Genomic DNA, 20,838 nt, shown 5'->3' on the forward strand with positions numbered 1-20,838 from the left:
AAGACCTGAGCTGAGATCAAGAGTATTTTTGGGAGCTCCTGGATGCCTCAGTCATTAAGCATCTGCCTTTGGCGCGGGTCATGATCCCAATGTCCTGGGGTTGAGTCCCGCACTGGGCTCCCTTCTTAGTGGGAAGCCTGCTTCTCCCTCTCCCACTCCCTCTGCTTATGTTCCCTCTCTTGCTGTTTCTCTCTCTGTCAAATGAATAAATAAAATCTTTAAAAGAAATGAACAAAAAGATTTATTTAGAAAAAGCATTTTTTATAAAAGGTATTATAAAATTATATGCTGTCTAAAATGAGGACAACTCTATGTGCTCTTTAATTCAGTTACTTAAAAAATTAACCCTGGCAGAAAGAGTCACAGTTTGTTGCTGGTACCCCTAGTACCCATCCCAGAGCCTAGCGCATAGTTGGTGCTCAACAAATATCTATTGAATAAATGTAAGGAAACACACTAATATGTGTTTAATAGTTATCTCTAGGTGACAGAGCAAAGGATGATTTTTTATTCTTTCTACTTCCTTATATGCTCCACATTTTCCACAGTGTTTCTATGTGTAACCTTTCACAATAAAAAGTTTGTTGTGTTTTGTTTAGAGAGAGAGAGCACACACATGTGAGCAGGGGGAGAGGGAGAGAATCTTAAGCAGGCTCCATGCTCAGCACAGAGCCTGACGTGGGGCTCGATCTCATGACCCTCAGATAATGACCTGAGCTGAAATCAAGAGCTGGCCGCCCAACTGACTGAGCCACCCAGGTGCCTCTCACAATAAAAAGTTTTAATTAAAAACCAACAGGAGGCGGCGAGCGCGTTGCGGTGACATGAAGCTTCTCACCCACAACCTGCTGAGCTCGCATGTGCGGGGGGTGGGGCCCCGTGGCTTCCCACTGCGCCTCCAGGCCACTGAGGTCCGCATCAACCCGGTGGAGTTCAACCCCGACTTCGTGGTGCGTCTGACACCCAAGGTGGAGTGGGCGGCGCTTCTGGAGGCGGCGGATACCTTGCATCTGGTCGAGGTGCCCAAGGGGCCGATTGAAGGGTATGAGCATGATGAGAAATTCCTGAGGCAGATGCACCACGTGCTGATGGAGGCGGATGTGCTGGAGGGCACTTGCAGTGCCCAGAGTCTGGATGTCGGTTGCCCATCAGTCGCGGAATCCCTAACATGCTGCTGAGTGATGAAGAAACCGAGACTTAATTGTGCCAGGCACTAGTTTTTCAGTCTGTAACCACGAATGGTTTTGTTTATGTATAATATGTTTGTTAGGTCTGTCTTGTATCCCCAAACCTTGACCCAGTGACACACGAAACACAGTGTTCTTGAGCTCGATATATTTCTTTTTCTCATTAAAGGTTCAAAACCAAACCAAACCAAAAGAAAACAAAAACCAACAGGATACAGTAAAAACAAAAAGAAATGTAGGCAGAGCAGTACTGGATGCTAGATTATGAGTTCGGGTCCTGTGTGTGGAGGAAGGCTGGGGCTGCATTGAGGTACCCAGCCAGCCTCGGGGCCTTGGGAGCCATCCATGCCCAAAGAATGGGCAGGGTCTGAGTTCTAGCAGCAGGCCAGCCACTGTGGACCAGAGATCAGAATCCTGATATCAGTATGTCTCTGTGCTTCTGTTTATTTTCTTGTTGCTTTTTTCTTAGTGTTCTGCTTTGCTAACTAGTACCATGTGCAATGTGGAGACCTGAGGGAAGGGATTCAGAGCCATACTTGGGGGAGGACATCTGTAGGGGAGCAGCATCCCTGAGGATCAACCACAACCGGAAGACAAAATGTCACCTCCCACCCAGGAAGGAGAAACAAAAGGACAGGCAAGAGCTCCCTTGCACCTGGAAGCTCTTCTTCCAGGGCTACCCCTAACAGGTTGGCTCTTGAACAGTACAGGTTTGAGCTGCACAGGTCCACTTACACACAGATTTTTCAGTGCACTGCGTTATGAACATATTTTCTCTTCCTTTTCTCAATAACTTCTTCTTTTCTCTAGCTTACTTTATTGTAAGAATACAATATACATGATACAATATACAACGCATATTATACATACAAGACACAGAATATGTAGCAATCACTGTTTATGTTTTCGGTGAGGTTTCCAGACAACAGTAGGCTTTAGTAGTTAAGTCTGGGTGGAGTCAAAAGTTATACACAGATTTTCAACTGCCTGGGGAGTCAGGGTCCCTAGCCCCCATGTTGTTCAAGGGTCAGTTGTACTTTTTAATAAGGACAGTGGCAGGGCACCTGGGTGGCTCAGTGGGTTAAGTGTCTGCCTTCGGCTCAAGTCATGATCCCAGAGTCCTGGGATCAAGCCCCATGTTAGGCTCCCTGATCAGCAGGGGGGTCTACTTCTGTCTCTCCCTCTGCCCCTCCCCCTGCTCAAGCTCTCTGTCTCTCCCTTTCTCTCTCAAAAATAAATAAATAAATAAATAAATAAATTAAGTCTTTAAAAAAATAATAGTAAGGGCCGTGGCTTCCTTTCCAGTCCCACAAGGAGACTGGCTACAAATAAACCCACTGGACCCACCAATCACTCACTCTCCTCTGTCTGGAGAAACAAGCATAGATTTTGTGGTCTTGAGCCTCAGTCCCATCATTTGCAACGTGAGGATGTGAGGCCAGGGCTTTGCGAACATTTTTTAGGATTTACCCTGATAATTCTTTTTCCAAATAAAACCTCAGGCCCAACCCCACTCTGTAAAGCATATCTTAGTGCAGGCATTCTGATGGAGGAGTAAACCAGAGCCCACCCCTTAGCCACCCCAGTCCCAGAAAGACCTCCAGGGATCCAGGGATCCCGAGTTGGTTACTGAGCCCTCTGACAGCATGTCAGTCAGCCTCCCCGTACCTCAGTTTCCTCACCTGTAAAATGGAAATAATAATAATAGCACCTTCCTCAGCAGGTCTCTTTGATAATGAACTGAGTTATTACATGTAAAGTAAGTGCTCAGTGAATGCCAGGCATGACATTGTTGCTGCTATCCATTCAGCCTAACATTTTGAATTAAGAGAACAGAAATGAAAGGACATTCCATTTTCATGGGAGAATAATGTGGCAATTTGTAATCAAGGCCCAATGGGAAATGTTCACTTCCTATTAACCCACTGAAGGACTTGTGGGGAATCGATGCTGAGGACACAATTTGTGCCAAAAATTCAAAAAGTAAAAGCCTTTGAGCAAGTATGCCTATGAGCATGATAAACTGGTAGAAGGTTGGGGGATAATCTGTACAGTTCTTTTTTTTAGAGCTTTTACAATGTGCTAGGTACTAAGACTTGAAATGTGTACAAAATGTAATCCTCACAATAATCTTATGAGGTAGTAACTTCTGTTTTCATTCCCAAATTCCAGATGAGGACCCGAGGCATGTAAGCATGAAAATTAGCTGCAAACATATTATAGAATAACCTGTCAGAATACCTGGGATGTGCCAGCAAACATTTTAAACAGAGGACAAAATTATCTGTCTGGTAGTTATAACTGTACAAGTTATGTGTACTGTTAGGTCTGGTCTGGAAGGGGATATGGAAAAATAGAATTAAAGCATCAAGGTGGGAGGTCACAGGGTATTGTTTTTCCATGCAAATGCTTTTCTTGAATAATACTGTGAATATATGTATACATATATGTTAATATTGCTATACCTGAGGAAGAGGAGGATGACGAGGAGGAAGAGGAGGAGGAAGAGGAGGAGGAAGAGGAGGTAGAAGACTTGTCTCTCTTAGGTTGTTCGTGAGAAAAGAGTCCAGCTTCCCTGTCTGGCTTGTGGAAATCCATCTCTTCATCTGGGAGGCACATATAGAAAAGGATGAGTGTTTCTTGTCTTTCCCACCCCAGAGACCACCAAGACCACCCCAGGCATCTACTTGGACTTAGAGGCCAGGAATGACTGGATTATCTGGGACACTCTCCCAAACAAATAGGGCCAATGGAAGGAGCAGGATATCAGAGCTCTCAGAGACCCCAGGGGCTCAAGGAAGCCCCAAAGCATAAATTTCTCTGAATATGGAAACCAGAAAGGGCCTTCTAAGCGTCCCATTCTGCCCAGAGGCCACTAGACTGTGTACAATAGTTGCCAACTTAGGATTCACTGTAAATTACAGGGCAGGTATGTTCTGGCTAAGTGAACCTTTTCATTCCCAATTCTGGGGTAGTGCAGGAGCCTCCCTGCCTTCTCAGGGCCCTCCCTAGTGTCAGCCCAAGCCTCCAGAGCCCCCTTGAGATTTGGGGAGCAACTGAAGGTCCCCAAACTAGAAAGTTCTAGGGGACAGACTGACCAAGTATGTGTGTGTGTAAAACATTACTTTTCAGCTGTGACTTGAGCCATTATGTCACATGAGGGGAGCAAGTTCTTCTTCTGTTCCACCCACTGCTGGACTCTACCTCCCATGTGGCTTTGCCCAGAGGGTGAGAGAAAGCAAACATACAGTCTAGATCTTCTGTTTCTCCATGGACTCGACTATGATCTGGAGTCTGGGAGGAAGGTCCTGACAGCTCCATGATTTTCTCTGGAGGAATAAAATAATAAGTAATTAATTAGTACTACCTTAGTTAATCCCCTAAACATATAAAGAGTTTGGCAAATAAAGAAGAAAAGGACAAACACCCAATACTCAAAAGTATAAGTGAATAACTTACCAAAAAAAAGTATACAAAATTAGGGAAATTTGAACAATTGGTCATCTTTTGATAATATTAATAACATTTATTTTTAGTTTTTAGAACAGTTTGAGGTTCACAGCACAATTGAATGGAAGGTATAAACAGAACTAACCAACAAGCCCCCCTAGCCTCAAAGACACATAGCCTTCCCTCATTATCAACAACTTTCACCAGAGTATTTTTTTTTAGGTGATATTTATATTGAGATTATATTGATTTGAAGTGTCCTTAAATGTAAGGATACAGAAATTTTTATGATGAAATTATATGTCATCTGGGACTTTCTTCAACATGATCTTGTTGAGGAGTCCAAGGGCATAGGTAGGGATCCAAATAAGCACACAAAAGCCTGAGTTGGTAGTTATTGGAGCTATATCAAAACATAAATAGTTATCTCTGGGTGGTGGTATTATGGGTATTTTTAACTTCTTATTTTTATTTTACATTTTCCAAATTTTCAACAGTATTGTTTTTGTTATAATAAAATCACCAACAGGGATGCATGCCTGGGTGGCTTAGTCTGTTGAGCGTCTGGCTCTTGATTTTGGCTTGGATCATGGTCTCAGGGTCATGGGATTGAACCCTGCTTTGGGCTCCAAACTCAATGTGGAGTCACCTTGAGATTCTCTCTCTCCCTCTCCTTCTGTCCCTTCCCTCATCAGGCGCTGGTTCTCTCAATCTCTCTCAAATAAATAAATAAAATCTAAAATAAATTTTTAAAATATAAAATCACCAATAACTTTTCCTTATGTACTTAAAAATGTAATATGCCCATATCTTGTCTCAGTGCAGTCCTTCATGGTTTTACAAAGGGCTTATCTGAGGCTGTCACAAACCAGTCAGGTAGGAATTGGGATTCATGGCTCCTCATGTTTGAACTGTAGTTTCTAGACAACAAAACTTCCCCAAAGATTGTCTCATTTGACTCTTACAATAACCCTGCAAGTACGTTTTATTATCCCTATTTTATAGAGGCACTCCAGAACCCATATTCTGTTGAATACACCCCAAAACGCTGGTCTGGGGGCACAGAACTGGAGTCTGTCCCTGCCAGCATGCCTGTCAGGATTGTGGATGCAAGCAGTGAACCTAACTGCAGAAAGCAGGCACTTGAAGTGACGAGCAAAGTTTGGGAAGCTGTCCCTTCAGGACACCACACTCTGTACTTTCCTGAAATTCTGAGTGGAAGCTAGAGGCAACTCTGGAGGTCAGCCTTCCAGTGAGACCACAAGAAGGCCATAATGGTGACTCTGGAAGATCTAAATGGCTAACTTCAGCCATCTAGTGCTCTCCCCTGGGGAAAACACATGGAATGGGGCTCCCCTACAAAGCCATTATTTTTGCTGGGCACATGGCCAGCCAGCTAGAGACTATGGCTGCTAGCATCCCTTGAAGCTAAGTGTGGCCATTTGACTACATTTCTGCTCATGGAATGTGGGTGGATGGGATATGCATGGTGGTGTGCCCAGAATGTTTGATGGCTCTCCAGGAAGAACAAAGTACACACACACACACACACACACACACACACAAACACACACATGTTATAAATTTTGTGATGTAAAAAACATATAGGGGCGCCTGGGTGGCTCAGTCATTAAGCGTCTGCCTTTGGCTCGGGGTTCCTGGGATCGAGTCCCGCATCTGGCTCCCTGCTCAGCAGGAAGCCTGCTTCTCCCTCTCCCACTCCCCCTGCTTGTGTTCCCTTTCTCGCTATGTCTCTCTCTGTGAGAAAAAAAAAAATAAATAAATAACATCTTTTAAAAAAAAACATATAGCATACAGTTTACAAATAATAAAATATATATCACTCTTTACTACAAATTCAACACACCTATAACTTCAGAGTGCTTTGGAATTTCTTGCAAAACCCACTATCAGTTTTTGTAAGTCCATTATCAACAACAGGGTCACAAAATCTGATATTTTTTGAATACTACCAGTTTCAGCAAAAAACTTGCCGACATCAGTGATGAACAGGAGTATTTCCAGTGTGAATGTTGGCTGCTGTTTTCTTTCACATTAATGAATAAGAAAAAAGTGAATCAACGAAGACATTTCTTGTCATAGTTTGACAGTGATATGAGCAATGCTGAATCGAATCAGTTTTCAAATTCTGAAAGAATATTTTCTCGATTTTTAGGCTACTCACAATATAATGGCTATAGGTGCAATGTGGTTTTTAGGTTCAATCTGCATTATTAGTGTTTTCTTGATCACTTTCTAAAATGCAGACAGTCTACAAAAAACCATTGAGCTCTGATTTGCAGAGTTTACTGATTCCTATGGTGTAAACACTCCCACCATGGCTGATTTCAAATTACCTGTGGTCATGGAGTGTGAAGTTGGGAAGGGCTGCCATAGAACACACCATACAATGTTTCCACCATACTGATAAAACAGGTATGAAAATCTCAAGTGCCTAGGTAATAGTAGAAGGTAGTAAAATAAATCAGGAAATTATAGCCTTTGAGTACTTATTAACTTTGTTTTTAATAGAATTTATTTAATTGTACATTTTTATAATTAAATATTGGTTGGGTTTAACAATCAGCTCCCAAAATTCCTAAAGATTTAATGATTCAGTGATCTGCTTTCACAGGCAATACAGCCTAGTGTCAGCCCTGGACATATCTGCTTGCCTTCTACTTCCTCTTTCCTGCTTTTGTGTATGCTGGAGCGGCAGACTCACAGACTCCAAGACTCAGGGGTGGGGGGATGGGGGTTGTGAACGACCTCAATCATGCAAAACAAGTCAATACCCCAGGGAATTCCTAAGCAAGAAGTCAAAAGGAAATCTAAGTCTTGCCAGATCTCATGCACATAACTGCCTGGCTACCTGAACCTGCTTCTGATCAGCTATGTGCTCAGGAAATAAGTTTCTCTTTTATTTGAGCCCTGTGATTTGGTCTATTTGTTACAGCAGCATAGCTGAGTTGCACAGGCTTCATTTTTTTTTTTTTTTTTTTTTTTTTTTTAAAGATTTTATTTATTTATTTGACAGAGAGAGATCACAGTAGGCAGAGAGGCAGGCAGAGAGAGAGGAAGGGAAGCAGGCTTCCTGCTGAGCAGAGAGCCCGATGCGGGGCTCGATCCCAGGACCCTGGGATCATGACCTGAGCCGAAGGCAGAGGCTTTAACCCACTGAGCCACCCAGGCGCCCCGCACAGGCTTCATTTTAAAGTCTCCCCTGGGGGCACCTGAGTTGCTCAGTGGGTTAAGTCTCTGCCTTCCGCTCAGGTCATGATCTCAGGGTCCTGGGATTGAGCTCCGCATCCCCGCATCCCCACATCCCCAGGAAGCCTGCTTTCCCCCTCTCTCTCTGCCTCTCTGCTTACTTGTGATCTCTGCCTGTCAAATAAATAAATAAAATCTTAAAGCCTCCCCTATTTCTTCTCCCAGCTCTGAGTCCAAGTCCTCAACTGGGAGAGGCGATAGCTTCACTATTCTCTGATTAGTTTAGACTAGGGTTCTCAACCTCAACAATCCTGACATTTGGGCCAGAGGATTCTTTGTCATTGTATGCATTGTAAGATGTTGAGCCTCCCACTAGATGCCAGTAGCATCCCCCAACCAGCTGTGATGATCAAAAATGTCTCCAGACATTACCAGATGTCCCGTGGGGGTGAAAATCACCCCCACTCATTGAGAAGCACTGGTCTAGAGAATCTACTCTTTTTAAAATTTTTAATTGTATTAAAAGTTTTTATTGTGGTGTAATTGCCATATAATATTATATTTGTTTCAGGTGTGCAACATAATAATTCAATATTTCTATACATTGTGAATGATCACCACATTAAGTCTAGTTCCCATTTCTTCCCATACATAGTTACAAATTCTTTTTCTTATGATGAGAACTTTTGAGATCTACTCTTCTAGCAACTTCCAAATATGCAATACATTATTATTATTATTATTATTATTAAAGATTTATTTAGAGAGGGAGAGTATGTGCATGTGTGCATGCATGAGCAGGGGAAGGGGCAGAGGCAGAGAGAGAGAATCTCCAGCAGATTCCACGCTGAGCATGGAGCCCTGTGCAGGGCTCAATCCCATGACCCTGAGATCACGACCCCAGCCAAAATCAAGAGCTGGATGTTTAACCAACTAAGCCACCCAGGAACCCCCTACAGTATCATATTAGTAACTCTACTCACCATGTTGTACATTAATCCCCATGACTTATTTCTTTTATTGATGGAAGTTTGTACCTTTTGACCGCCCATATTAGCCACCCCCCACTGCTACCTCTGGCAACCACCAATCTGTTCTCTGTATCTATGAGTTTGGGATTTTTGTATGTTTGTTTGTTTTTGGTACTGAATCTACTCTCAGTCCATGAAGACCTTGGCAAGGCAGTATCCTTCCCTGTGCCTCAGAGGTGGACCATCTGGGCTTGGATCCTATCTAATGCTCTTGCTCATGGGATCTTGAGCAATTATTAACCTCTTGCTGTCTCAGTTTCCTCAGCTGTAACATGGGACAATAATAGTGCTTATCTCATAGTGTCGTTGTGAAATGGCATGAATTAAAACATGTAAAGCGCTTACAACAGGGCTTGCTATAGAGCAGGTATGGAATAAATGCCAGATAAGATGATTTAGGCCTCCAGACCTAGGCCATTTTTTCTTATTGTCAAAATTGTATCTGACCTTTCAGGCACAGCTCAAATGCCACCTCCTTCATGAAACTTTGTGCTATTTGCCTAACTAATGCCACTCTCCTTACCCCACTCCCTTAATCCTCCTTCCCCCAGCACCCCTGTCTTTTCTTGCTAACAAAACTGCAGTTTTGTTCATTATTACAACAGGAGTAGCATCAAGACAATATGTATGTAGTGGCAAGAGCATGAGCTTTGGGATCAGACTGACCAGGGTTCAACCATATTCCAGTCATCTGCACACAGGATGACCTTGGGCAGAGCAGTCCCCTTTTCTTGGCTCTAGTTACCTAAGTTGTGAACTGGTGATGGTAGTACCTTAGGGAGGAAACATGGCAGTGCTCAGTGAATGTGAGGTTCCTCTTCTCCAGACCTCCTATTACCCTCAGATATTCGGTGTCTAGCCCCAACCCTGCCCATGCTCTGTCAAAATTATTTCTGACCTTCCAAGCACAGCTAAAACATCTCCTCCTTTAGAAAGCCCTATGCTAGTTACCTAACCAGTCCTCATCCTTCCTACCCCACACCTTTAATCCTCCCTGCTCTCATCAGTCCTACCCTTCTTTCTTACTAATGAAACTACAATTTTGTTCTTCCAATCCCAGTTAGATACTAGTTTTGTCATCCTTCCTTGTAGCTGGAGTTGGCTAGGGTTCTGGGAAGGGTTTTTCTTCTCCTGACAAAAGAAGCCAACAGTGCTGGTGGTGTGTCTTGCCTCTCCTTCCTTCCTTCCTTGGACATAAATGTGATGGCAAGAGCACCCAGTGACCACCTTGTGACCATGAGGAAAAGCCAAAACAAATGTGGAGACATTGTTGAGTTGCTGAGTCCTTGCCAACAGCTTGTTGTTTTCTTGTTATTTGAGAAAAATGAAACTTCGTAGTCTGGATTTTTGATACACACTTTCCCTCTCCTACATTATATCTGTTAATTGAGCATCTACTCTGTGCTAAAACGGGAATACATGATAAACAAGTTGCATCCATGTCCTCAAGGAATTTCATGGTAGACTAGGGAGCTGCGGGAGCCCAGGGGCCAAGTCAGACCAGGGTCAGTCAGGGAAAGTTCCTGAAGGAGAGCGTGCTGGGGTGAGTTTAGAAGGGCCAGAGGGGACAATGTACAAAGGCATAGTGGCAAAGGGCCTTGTCCCACATGGGAAATAGTTGCAGAAGGCAACTCTAAAGAAGAAAGAGATTGGGGGGAGACCCAGAGGGAACCCCCAGCTGGTCCCCAGGCATATCACTCTCCTGAGCCTCGTCAATTCTGCCTTGTGCCAGACTCTTCTTCCTCAGGGTAGTGCACCTTGTTGCACAACTCCAGGGCCACTGTTCTTAGTCACACACAAATCTCTGCTCAGGACTCAGCAGGGTGTGTCTCCTCCACTACAGCCTACACCCATCGGGGGAGAGACTGAAACTGATTCATTTCTGTGTCACCTGAAGCCTGCACCAGGCCTGGCAAAACACAAAAATGATGAAGATGATGATAATAATGATGATGATGGTGATGACAACGACAACCAAGTACTTCCCATCTTCCAGGCAACCCTCTAAGCATATTACAGGTGTCATCTCACGTATTTCTCACAACTCTGTGATGGCTCACTGTGGTTGTACCCACTTTCTAGATGGTACAGGGAGACTAAGAAACTTTCCTGGGGCCAGAGCTAGTAAGCAGCTGAGCAAAGGGAGTTGCTTAGTCCGTGTTGGGAGATGTGAAGGAGTGAAGCTGTCACCTCTCCTCAGGCCCCTGTCATTAGTACCAGGAATGAAGCCACTAAGTCATGGGGGTGCTATGCAAATGATGCTGACTTAGCTCTAGTCTGTCATCCTGGAGCCCTGAGCAGTGTGTTCATGGCCAGGGGAACTGCCTCAGGCACTTGCTCAGCTCATCTGTCAGAAGCGAGGGAAATGGAATTATCATGGAGGTGGGACCTGGGGAAGCCCCATTTCTCCTTTTAATGTCCCTGCCCCATCCCTCCCCCTCCACATTTCTATTATGAGAAAGGAGAAATGGAGTTTTGAAAAAATTAAAGTTCAAGGATTGGGGTGCAGGGCAATACTTAACTCAAAAGGGCAGACCTAATGGAGCATCAGGCATTGGCCGACGGATTTCTGGGATGGGCTTCCAAAGCTCAAGGGCACAGTGTGTGCACTCTGAAGCAAGATGGACCACGAGGTGTTGAGACAGGAGAAGTGAAGAAAGCAAAAGGAGGAGAGAGAACATGGCATGTTCCCCAAGATCTTATTTCATGAATGTAAGTCTTATTTTATGCAGCAAGAAACTGAGGTTCAGATAGACAAGTGACTTGTTCAAGGTCTCCTAGTTGACGTGTGGATTCGAATCCAACCCCTGCCCCCAGCAGAGAAGCCCCTTTCCCTCTATTAGGGATTCCCTAAATCCCTCTGATTTAGAGGACCCTAAAATCCCCTCTCATAGGTGCTCCCTACCACCATCCAAATCCAAGGCTGGTCCTACAAGGAAACAGAATGCCTGACTTTCTAGCATATTTTTCCCAAAGGCCCAGCCCTGCTGAGTCACTGGTGGGGCCAGGGCCTCTATACCCACAGGTCTTGCTAAACTGGATTTCCCCTTCAGTTCAGCCCACATTTCCTAAGCTCCTCTGTCACAAGGGCCTGGGCCCAGAGTGGGAGGGACACTAGGGGACACCCAGCCATCACAGCCTCACAGTGCTTTCCCAGCCCAGATCCTCATGTGAACCAGGAGGGAGGCAGAGAGGGGATTCTTGTCCTATTTTATAGACAGGGAAACTGAGACCCAGAAATGGAAAAGAACTTGCACAAGGTCTCAAGGCAGCTCAGGGGCAAGGCTGACTCCAGAGCCCTGACTCTTGATTCAGGAGCTGCTTACCCTCCCCTGTTGCCCCACTTTGGAGGAGGGGACTGAGGTGGATTTCAACAGGTGGCAAAAGGCAGAATGGGATAAAGGTTTACTAGAGGAAGTGGGTGGCAGGCAGTTGAAGGGGTAGAAAGCCTGTGAGGTTGGGGAAAATCATCCTGGACTTGAATGTCAGGTGAATGGCCCTTTCCCTATAGGTAGGCTGTAGCCTTGTGCCTATGAACCACAAAAACAGGCCCAGGGCAGTAAAGGGGTTAAGGGAATTGGAAGCAGAAACAGCAGCTGTGCAGAGAACAGAGCTGACTAAGGGTGGACGCTTGTTTTTGCCTACCTGGGATTGAAGCCCCTTCTTCTGGAGGTTATACCAAAGTCCTCCAGAATCTCCTTTGGCTTCCCAAGCCACCCCAAACAGGCATACACCCTAATTTCAAATGTATCCTGGTTTGGCTGACACAGCTTCAGGACAAGCAGTCACTGCCCTGTACCCAGGTAAGACCATCAGCCTGTCCCTTTTGGGAATGTGACTTGTGACACAACACAAATTTAGTCTCTCACGGTTCTGTAGGTGAGAAGTCTAACTCAGGTATCACTGGGGTCACCAGGACCGCATTCCTTTCTGGATCCTCTAGCAGAAAATCCATTTCCTTGCTCTTGTTCCTTGCTGCTGCTGTTTCTCCAACACCTGTACTGACTGAGCCAGCCAGGTGCCCCTTTCCTCTTCCACTTTTAAGGATCCTTGTGTCACTGTGACATTGAGCCACCCAGGTCATTCAGGATCAACTCCCTGTGTTAAGGTCAGCCAATGAGCAACGTTACTTCCATCTGCAATGTGAATTCTCCTTTGCCATGTAAGCTTACTTAGTCCGTTTCCAGAGATTAGGATGCAGACATCTTTGGGGGCCATTATTCAGGCTGCCATAGTCTCTAACCCCAGTGCCTGCCACAGCCTGGAACCCTGCAGACGCTGAACATCTTTCTTAAACCAGTTTCCCTCTCTGACTCCATCACGTTCCTGGGCCCCCAAACTCCAAAGATAGGAAGGATGCCCTGGCTCCTTTCTCCTCAGCCAGCCAAAGCCCAAGCTTGTCTCATTTTCCCTTCAAGAGGCCTGGCCTTTCTGTTCCCACTGCCTTCTTCCCATGAGAGCTAATAAGAGAACTGAGGGCTCTGAAGTTGGTTGTTACTGTGCTCTTATCCCTGTCCCTTAGATGCCTGGTTCCTCTCAGCCTCAGTTTCCCATCTATAAAGTGGGGTATTAATATATGTCCCTGAGAGTGTTGTGGGGATTAAATGATATTGTGCCTAAACAAGCCCAGAATAATGGCACTTAATAAATGAGAATATCCCCTCTCCTTGCCCATGCTCCATGTTTCCCCAATTTGGCTAATAATCCAATTTCCTTAGGAGCACTGTTGACAGGGCAGATTTCCAGCTCTCTCTCCTTTGGAGGTACCACTCAGGGAGCTGCAGTTAGGAGCAAAGTTAGGGTTAGGTTGTGGCTCAAGGAAGTTTGCATTGTTGATAAAACCACCACATGCTAGGCAGAGCGTGGTCCACTTAGACTACCAGAACCTCTCCCTGCCTGCCTCTGGCCTCGCCCCTCCAAAACACATTGCTGGATTGCCTTAGGCTTCAGTTGCCCCATATGTAGAAGCTGGGCTGCCTTCTGTAAGGTTCTTTCAGCTTTGGCATTCTAGCGCTCTCCTCCAGTTAATGTCTTACCTGATTCATCCAGTTAGCAAAGAACTTTGGGGCTCGGTTGATATGACCTGCAGGAAGGCCCAGGACAGCATGTTCTAACAATAAGATGCATCTAGTTTCTTGTGGGGAACAGCAAGCCATTGAAATGCCCCAAGATTTTGTGTTCGAAGAAGTTTGTGTGACACTGCTTTCCATAGCCCCCACCTTGGAGTTCTAAAATGTGCGATTGCATATTAAAGCCTCTGAAAAGGCCTGCAGAAGAGAAAGCTCTTTTACCCTATTCCTATGCTTCCCCAAAGCATGCAAGAGCATAGCTCTTTTCCCCCAGAATATGGTTCAGTGTATTTTGGAGCAGCTTTGGGAAATGTCACATACTTCAATCCCTGACATTTTCCAGGTCAGCCTTTCCATCTTGGAGTCCAGGCCTGGGCACTATTGCTGCACATTTTGGACAGTGCCAATGCCCAGGTCCGGAGCTGTTCTATCCCGCCATTAAGACAGTTAGGGAGGGGAATGAATCAGAAACAGACCCTCGGAAGCCAGGGGCCTGGAACAGAAATGGTCTTTTCATCAGCTTCTGGGATCCCAAGGTGTGGCTCATAAGTCCTCTCAGCACTGCCAAGGCAGGGACAGGGGTGGGGGAGGAAACTGACTCAACCATCATAAGACCAAGAGCCTCGTCCTGGCCATGCCTCCAACCCACCCTGGGCCCTTGGGCACATCACTTCCACCCTCTAGGTTTTTATTCTCATTTGCAAGACAGATAATAACATCACTCTTGTTATTCACATTTTGGAGTGCATATGGGGTTGTGGATAGGAAAGTACATGGTAAAATTATCATGCCTTTTGCCGGGACATTATACTGAGAGGTATCTTAATTAAGTCACTGAGGCAATGGGGTCTGACAGAGCCCATTCATGTCGTGCTTTATCACTTTGCTTCCCAGCTCTGTAATAAATCTTTGGGTAAATCACTTTACTTCTGTAAGCCTCAGTTTCTTTGTCTGTAAAATGGGGATTAGTGTCCTTGTTTGCAGGGCTGCTGTGAGGATTGAAATTAAAAAGACTTTACTTCTAAGCTCCCTGGGAAGAGGAATCATGTTTTTCTTGCTCTCTACTACATTCTAGTCCCTGGCATAGACAAAGTGCTTCATAAAAAGAAGTGGAAGAGTACTGAATTTAAGAGCTTAGAGAAATGCCAGCCTACAAAGTTTCTTTAGGATCTCCTTCTTTCCTTTATACTACTTGTTCATACCCCTTCTTCTTTAACACTCTCCCCCTTCCAGTCCCAGGCTCACCTCACCCCTACCCCACCCCCAGCTTCCCAGGTTTGGTGGTCTTTCCCTTTCTCCAAGCTACAATTCCACAGAGTTGTAGCCAGGACACCAAAGCCAAGCCCCAGAAAGGGAAAGGGACTTGCCCAAGGTCACACAGCAAGGCGTCTAGATATGAACTCAAATCTGAGTCTGAAGTCAAGCATGAGGGGAACCTCACAGAGAGAAAGAAGGGAGATGCCTCAGTTTCCACCTCCTCCACCATCTTGTCTCAAGTCTGTCCAGGCAGTTTAATGGTGGGATAACAACCCACACTGCCCCTAGCCGGTAGACCACGAGCCAGATGGACCCGTTATGAATCTACATGACCTTTTGGCCACAGCATACCCAGCAAAGCAGCCAGGGCCTAAGGGTGCCTCTGAGCCGTGCACCTAGGACGAACCTAGAAGGTTAAAAAGGGACAAAGTCGGGAGGCCTAGGTGGCTCAGTCGGTTAAGTGTCTGCCTTTGGCTTAGGTCATGATCCCAGAGTCCTGGGATCGAGTCCAACATTGGGCTCCTTGCTCAGTGGGAAGCCTGCTTCTCCTCTGTCTGCCACTCCCCTGCTTGTGCTTTCTCTCTCTCTGACAAATAAATAAAATCTTTTTAAAAAAATAAATAAAATAGAAAAATAAAAAGGGACAAAATCAAGTTGTACAGAAAGAGGATGGGTGAACCCAGCTTGGAGGCCGTTCATACAGAAAGACCTACGAGTTTTCAAAGACCCTCTGAAAGATAAGTAAATGTTAGCACAAGCATCTAACTTGGTGTCCAGCAGATAGCAGGTGCATAACCATTGTTTGTTAAAGTGTAATATGAGCCAACAAAGTGAAAGAGCTACAGAGCAAAGCTAACACACCCTTAGGTCATATTAACAGAAAGACAGAGACTACAGTGAAGAAGGTGACCCATATCTCACCATCTCCCATCCTATGTTCAATCCTGGGTTCTGAACAGAATAGGGTCTGGACAAACAGATAATCCAGGGGATGTATGGGGTATTAAGATCAAAGCCAAGAGAAGTGGCTGGAGGAACAGGAGCCTAGGGATAAGCACTGCATGGACAGACTTGGTCATTGTCCCCCAGTATCTGCAGGGGTTCTTGCAGGACAGAGGGACCACATGGGGCTGTGAGCTCCAGAGGCCAGGACCTTGGGATGTCACTAGGGCAGATGCCAGCTCAATATATAAGAACAATTTTCTAAAATTCTTTAGAATTTTGGTTTGGTTGGTCATGGGCACCCTGCCATGAAGGGTGGCAGAGGTTGGCCTAGATGTCCTTAGCTCAGAACCTACCAGTCTCTCAAATTATAACCTCCAAAGTACAGGAGGGACATATTAGTCCACTTATTTCTGTTAAACTTTTAACTAAAAATAGCTAACAGTATATAGTTCAACCCTGATGTGCACCCTTGGCTATATGTCAGATACTAAATGTCATGCCTTCTAAGTGGGCATCCTAAGCCCAGTGGGAAGCCCCACAATAGGTCTGCTGTGACCCTGTCTTTCATTTCTCTAGATTCAGCCTATTACCATATATTGCGATACACTGGTGCCAGGTTGGGTGGATTTGAGGCTCAAACAATGCATTTTAACCGAATCAACTTCTACAGAGTAGAAAAATGGCTTCAAAGAGTCCCTACAAAGAAACCACAGATGGAGATAACTCTAATCCAGAAAGTGCAAGCAAGCAGCAGGAAAAGTGCAGCACAGACTGCTAGCTGCTCCTCGCTCAAGGCCTTTATCAGCCACCTTACCATGTTGAAAATAACAATGAATGGGATCTCATACACGTGGAGAGGTAATTTCAGTAAGCAATACACATGTGAATGTCCACGGCAGCTTTATTCATAATAGCCACAAAGTAGAAACAACCCAAGTGTCCGTTAACTGATGAATGGATAAATAAAATGTGATACTATCATGTAACACCATTCAGCCAGAAAGAGGGATGAAGTCCTGATGCCACACCACAGCATAGATAACAATACAATGCGTATTGCTTAATGAAATTCCAATAGGAAAACTACTCGGAATGTGGACTTCCATCCACTATTTTCGTGATTAAATTCACACTGAGTGTATATTGGGCCTTTAGACATTAGCTAATCATCACAGTCCTTGTATATCATTTCCAAATCTATAAATATGTATCTGTCGGGGGTGCCTAAAGCTTTTTTCTTGGGAAGGCTGTGCAATCTAGAAGTGTGACTGGGGCGCCTGGGTGGCTCATTCAGCTGGGCATCGGACTCTTGATTTCAGCTCAGGTGGTGATCTCAGGATAGTGGGATTGAGCCCTGCATCAGGCTCTGTGCTGGGTGTGGAGTCTGCTGTGGAGTCTGCTTGGAATTCTGTCTCTCCCTTTCCCTCTGTCCCTGCCCATATTCCCTCTGTCCCCCACCCCCCGAAAAAAAAGAGGGAAAAAAAAAAAGCGTGGCAACAACTGCTTCAGATCCTTGGACATAGCTAAACACTAGGGGATGTTGCTCTCTGGTGGGGTTTCAAGGTTGAATCAGATTTGTTTCAGATTTAGGAACTAAGAAAAACTAGAGGGGAGTGAGCCCCCTAGTAAAAACTGTTGAGCCCCTCCCCCACAACATTTGAAGATTAATGGGAAGAAACCGAAACCTCTTAAAAAAAGGTTTTCCCCAGCCCTGACTCTCCAAGGTGGGTGCCTATTTAAATAGCCAGAGCCACTCCAGCCTCCCTTCTCATTCTGTCACCAAAGTTTCTCTCTCTCTTTTTCATCTTTTTCTCTTGTCTCTCTCTTTCCCTCTCCCCACAACACAGATGCAGTTTGGCAACAGTGAAAACCAGAAAGGAGGAGTCCAGTTCTAGAAAAGGAGCTTGCTGGGTCTTGAACGTCACACAGACCTGGATTGAGTTCCCACCACTACCCTCCACTAAATGGGATCACTGCACACCACATTCATTCTCAGAGCCTCAGAGCCCTCCCCCGGAAAAACAAGCATGCCTACAACTCAACAATAAAGGGACAACCTAATTTGAAAATCAAAAGATTTGAACAGACATTTCTCTAAAGAAACGGTCAGTAGTACCTGGAATAATGCTCGACATCTCTTTATTAAGAGAAACACAAATCAAAAACACAATGAGAGAGGTGCCTGGCTGGCTCATTCGGAGGAGCATATGACTCTTGATGTCAGGGTCATGAGTTCGAGCCCTATGTTGAGCACAGATATTACTTAAATAACTAAAACTTTAAAAAGACACAAAACAAAACTACAATGAGATACTGCTTCATACCCTCTAGGATGGCTATGATAAGAAATCCAGATAATAATCAGTGCTAACAAGAATGTGGAAAATTGGGAGCCTTCATGTATAGTTGGTGGGATTGCAGAATGGTATAGCCCCTTTGGGAAAGCTTAGTGACTTGTCTAAATGTCAAACATAAATTCACCATATGACCCCGCAAGTCCACTCCTAAGTATACATCCAACAGAACTGAAGACGTATGTCCACACAAAAACTCCTCTCACATGAATGTCCACGCAGCTTTATTCCTAATAGCCACAAAGTAGAAACAACCCAAGTGTCCATTCACTGATGAACAGATAAATAAAATGTGATACAATCAAACAACACCACTTAGCCAGAAAGAGGGATGAAGTCCTGATGACATGCCACCGCATGGATAAACCTTGAAAACATGATGCTATGTGAAGAAAAAAAAAAAAAAAAAGCCAGTCAGAAAGGAGCACCTGTTAAATGATTCCATTTATATAAAATATCCAGAATAAGCAAATCCACCGAGATAATCCACAACGTAGATTAGAGGTTGTCAGGGGAAGGAGGAAATGTGGGGTGACTACTAAAGGGTCCGGGGTTTATTTGGGGGTGATAAAAATTCTAAATTCTAAATTAGATAGTGGTGATGGGTGCACGACTCTAAATACACTAAAAAACACTGACTGGTACACTTGAATAGTGTGAATTTGATGGTATGTGAATGATATCTCAATAAAGTTGTTATGGAACGAAAAAAAGAATGAGGAAGACTCCTCCCCAGCCCCCACCCCCAGGTCCAGCACGCACCACCCCCCCACCCCGCGGCGGAGCCGGAGCGGGAGGGAGAGCAGAGAGCGCTCTAGGAGAGTGGCCTGAGGGGATTTCACAGCACAGGTTTAGAGGCGTTTTAGAGGGCTGCACTAGCCCCAGTTCCACGGGTTTCAGAGACAGGAGAGGGCCCATTACTTACAGGTCCGCTTGGTTTGGACCCCGGACAGAACACCGCATCCTTCCCTCACCACAACTCCCCCTAACACACTCCTGACTCAACTTTTCTGGCAGTTTCTAAACAAAGCAGCATAAAATAATAAGCACATGACTCTCATCTTTTTGTCCCCCTTCCCAAAAACGGATTGGCTGAAGGCCTGAAGGCCACCTCTGAGGAGACGGGCTGGGACGCTCCTTACGAGCGGAGAGGCTCCCCGGACCAAGGTGGCTGCGTTAGGGGGGCGGGACTGAGGGGGCGGGACTGAGGGGCGGGGCTCCCTCCCAGGGCCCTCAGCCCGCGTGAGCCTCTGACAGGCAGCAGGGCTCCCTTCCCCCACGGCCCGGCTCTGCAAGTTCAGCGTTTTCTCCCAGAGGTGCCATTGAGCCCAAGGCAGAGGAGACGACTGGCCTCCTCATCTTCTCGAGTCTATCAGGCCCAGCCCAGAGGGCCCAGGGCGCCTTCGGAGGGGATGTCCGGAGGGCAGCTGCCTTCACGTGCTAGTCAAAGCACAGAAACTGGGATGTTTTGGGGGGAAACACCTTCGTCCTCCCAAGTGTTTGGTCCCGCAAGGGCAGAGTGGACGAAGCTTTCAGAGATCTAGTTTGGCCCTTCGTTTCACAAATGGGGAAACAGGCTCAGAGCCATCAAAGATTTTTCTGAAGGTCCCGCAGCAAGCTGGCGACAGAAACAGGAGTTGGTCACCTGCTATGGCCAGACAAGGGCTGGCCCAATTCTCAAAACAACCCAGGGAGGTGAATATTTGTCATCCTCCCCTGACACCTCCAGAGATGGAGACTGAGGTGCTCACCCAGCTAGGAAGGTGCAGAGCAAATCCAGGTCCACCTAGGAACCACAAAACATCAGGCCGGTGGAAGAGCCTGTTCTAAAAATTAACCCTTCTCCCCGCCCCTCACCCGGTAGGTGTCCCAGTACCTGTGGTCTGGAGGCCCGTGTTGGCTGCCAGGAGAGCCGTGTGTGGACTGTGCCGATGCCAGACTGGGCAGGGGAAGAGGGCGGCAGGAGAGGCCAGGCCACACCCTCGTGACAGGGAGGGGGCGGGGCATGAGTTGCCCTGGGTCACACTCTCGTTCACCCGGGTGGCATTCCTTCCTGCTGGTACTATCGGGGCCCCAGGCCTTCCTGTCTGATTTGAAATTTCCTCATGACACCCCAGGCACAGCAGATGAGGCAGCTAAACCCCTAGAACCACCCCCTGAGCATGGCCATGACTGCTTAGTCAGGGGGCAGCGATATGTGGGGTAGTTGCACCAGGCTTGGCTGGGCCAAACTCTCAGCAGGGAGGAGGTGGGGTGTGTCCCAGATCCCACCTCATTGGTGAGACTGACTCAGGACCCAGCCGTGTGGGCCAACCCAGTGCCTTCCCAAGGGGTG

At 46.0% G+C, this 20,838-nt stretch overlaps 1 protein-coding gene and 1 pseudogene across 3 annotated transcripts in view; one reads left to right on the forward strand and one right to left on the reverse strand.

Annotated features, from left to right (window-relative positions):
- TMEM40 (transmembrane protein 40) overlaps positions 1–20,484 on the reverse strand; it is a 33,132-nt gene extending 12,648 nt beyond the window's left edge. For 2 of the 3 annotated variants that reach the window (XM_032841555.1, XM_032841553.1), the window contains exons 1-3: positions 20,380–20,484; positions 4,436–4,516; positions 3,653–3,793 (exon numbers count right to left, since the gene is read on the reverse strand). In XM_032841555.1, the coding sequence (XP_032697446.1) occupies positions 3,653–3,793; positions 4,436–4,508 (214 nt within the window). In that variant the 5' untranslated portion in view covers positions 4,509–4,516; positions 20,380–20,484. Of the gene's footprint in view, positions 1–3,652; positions 3,794–4,435; positions 4,517–8,777; positions 8,781–19,588; positions 19,656–20,379 lie in introns of those variants that run through there. The other variant, XM_032841554.1, reaches the window with a different exon arrangement.
- LOC116857464 lies at positions 810–1,369 on the forward strand (annotated as a pseudogene).
- Positions 20,485–20,838: the final 354 nt, after the last annotated feature.

Source organism: Lontra canadensis, unplaced genomic scaffold (genome assembly GCF_010015895.1).
Source record: "Lontra canadensis isolate GAN:19392208 unplaced genomic scaffold, GSC_riverotter_1.0 scaffold124, whole genome shotgun sequence".
Classification (NCBI taxonomy): Eukaryota; Metazoa; Chordata; class Mammalia; order Carnivora; family Mustelidae; genus Lontra; species Lontra canadensis.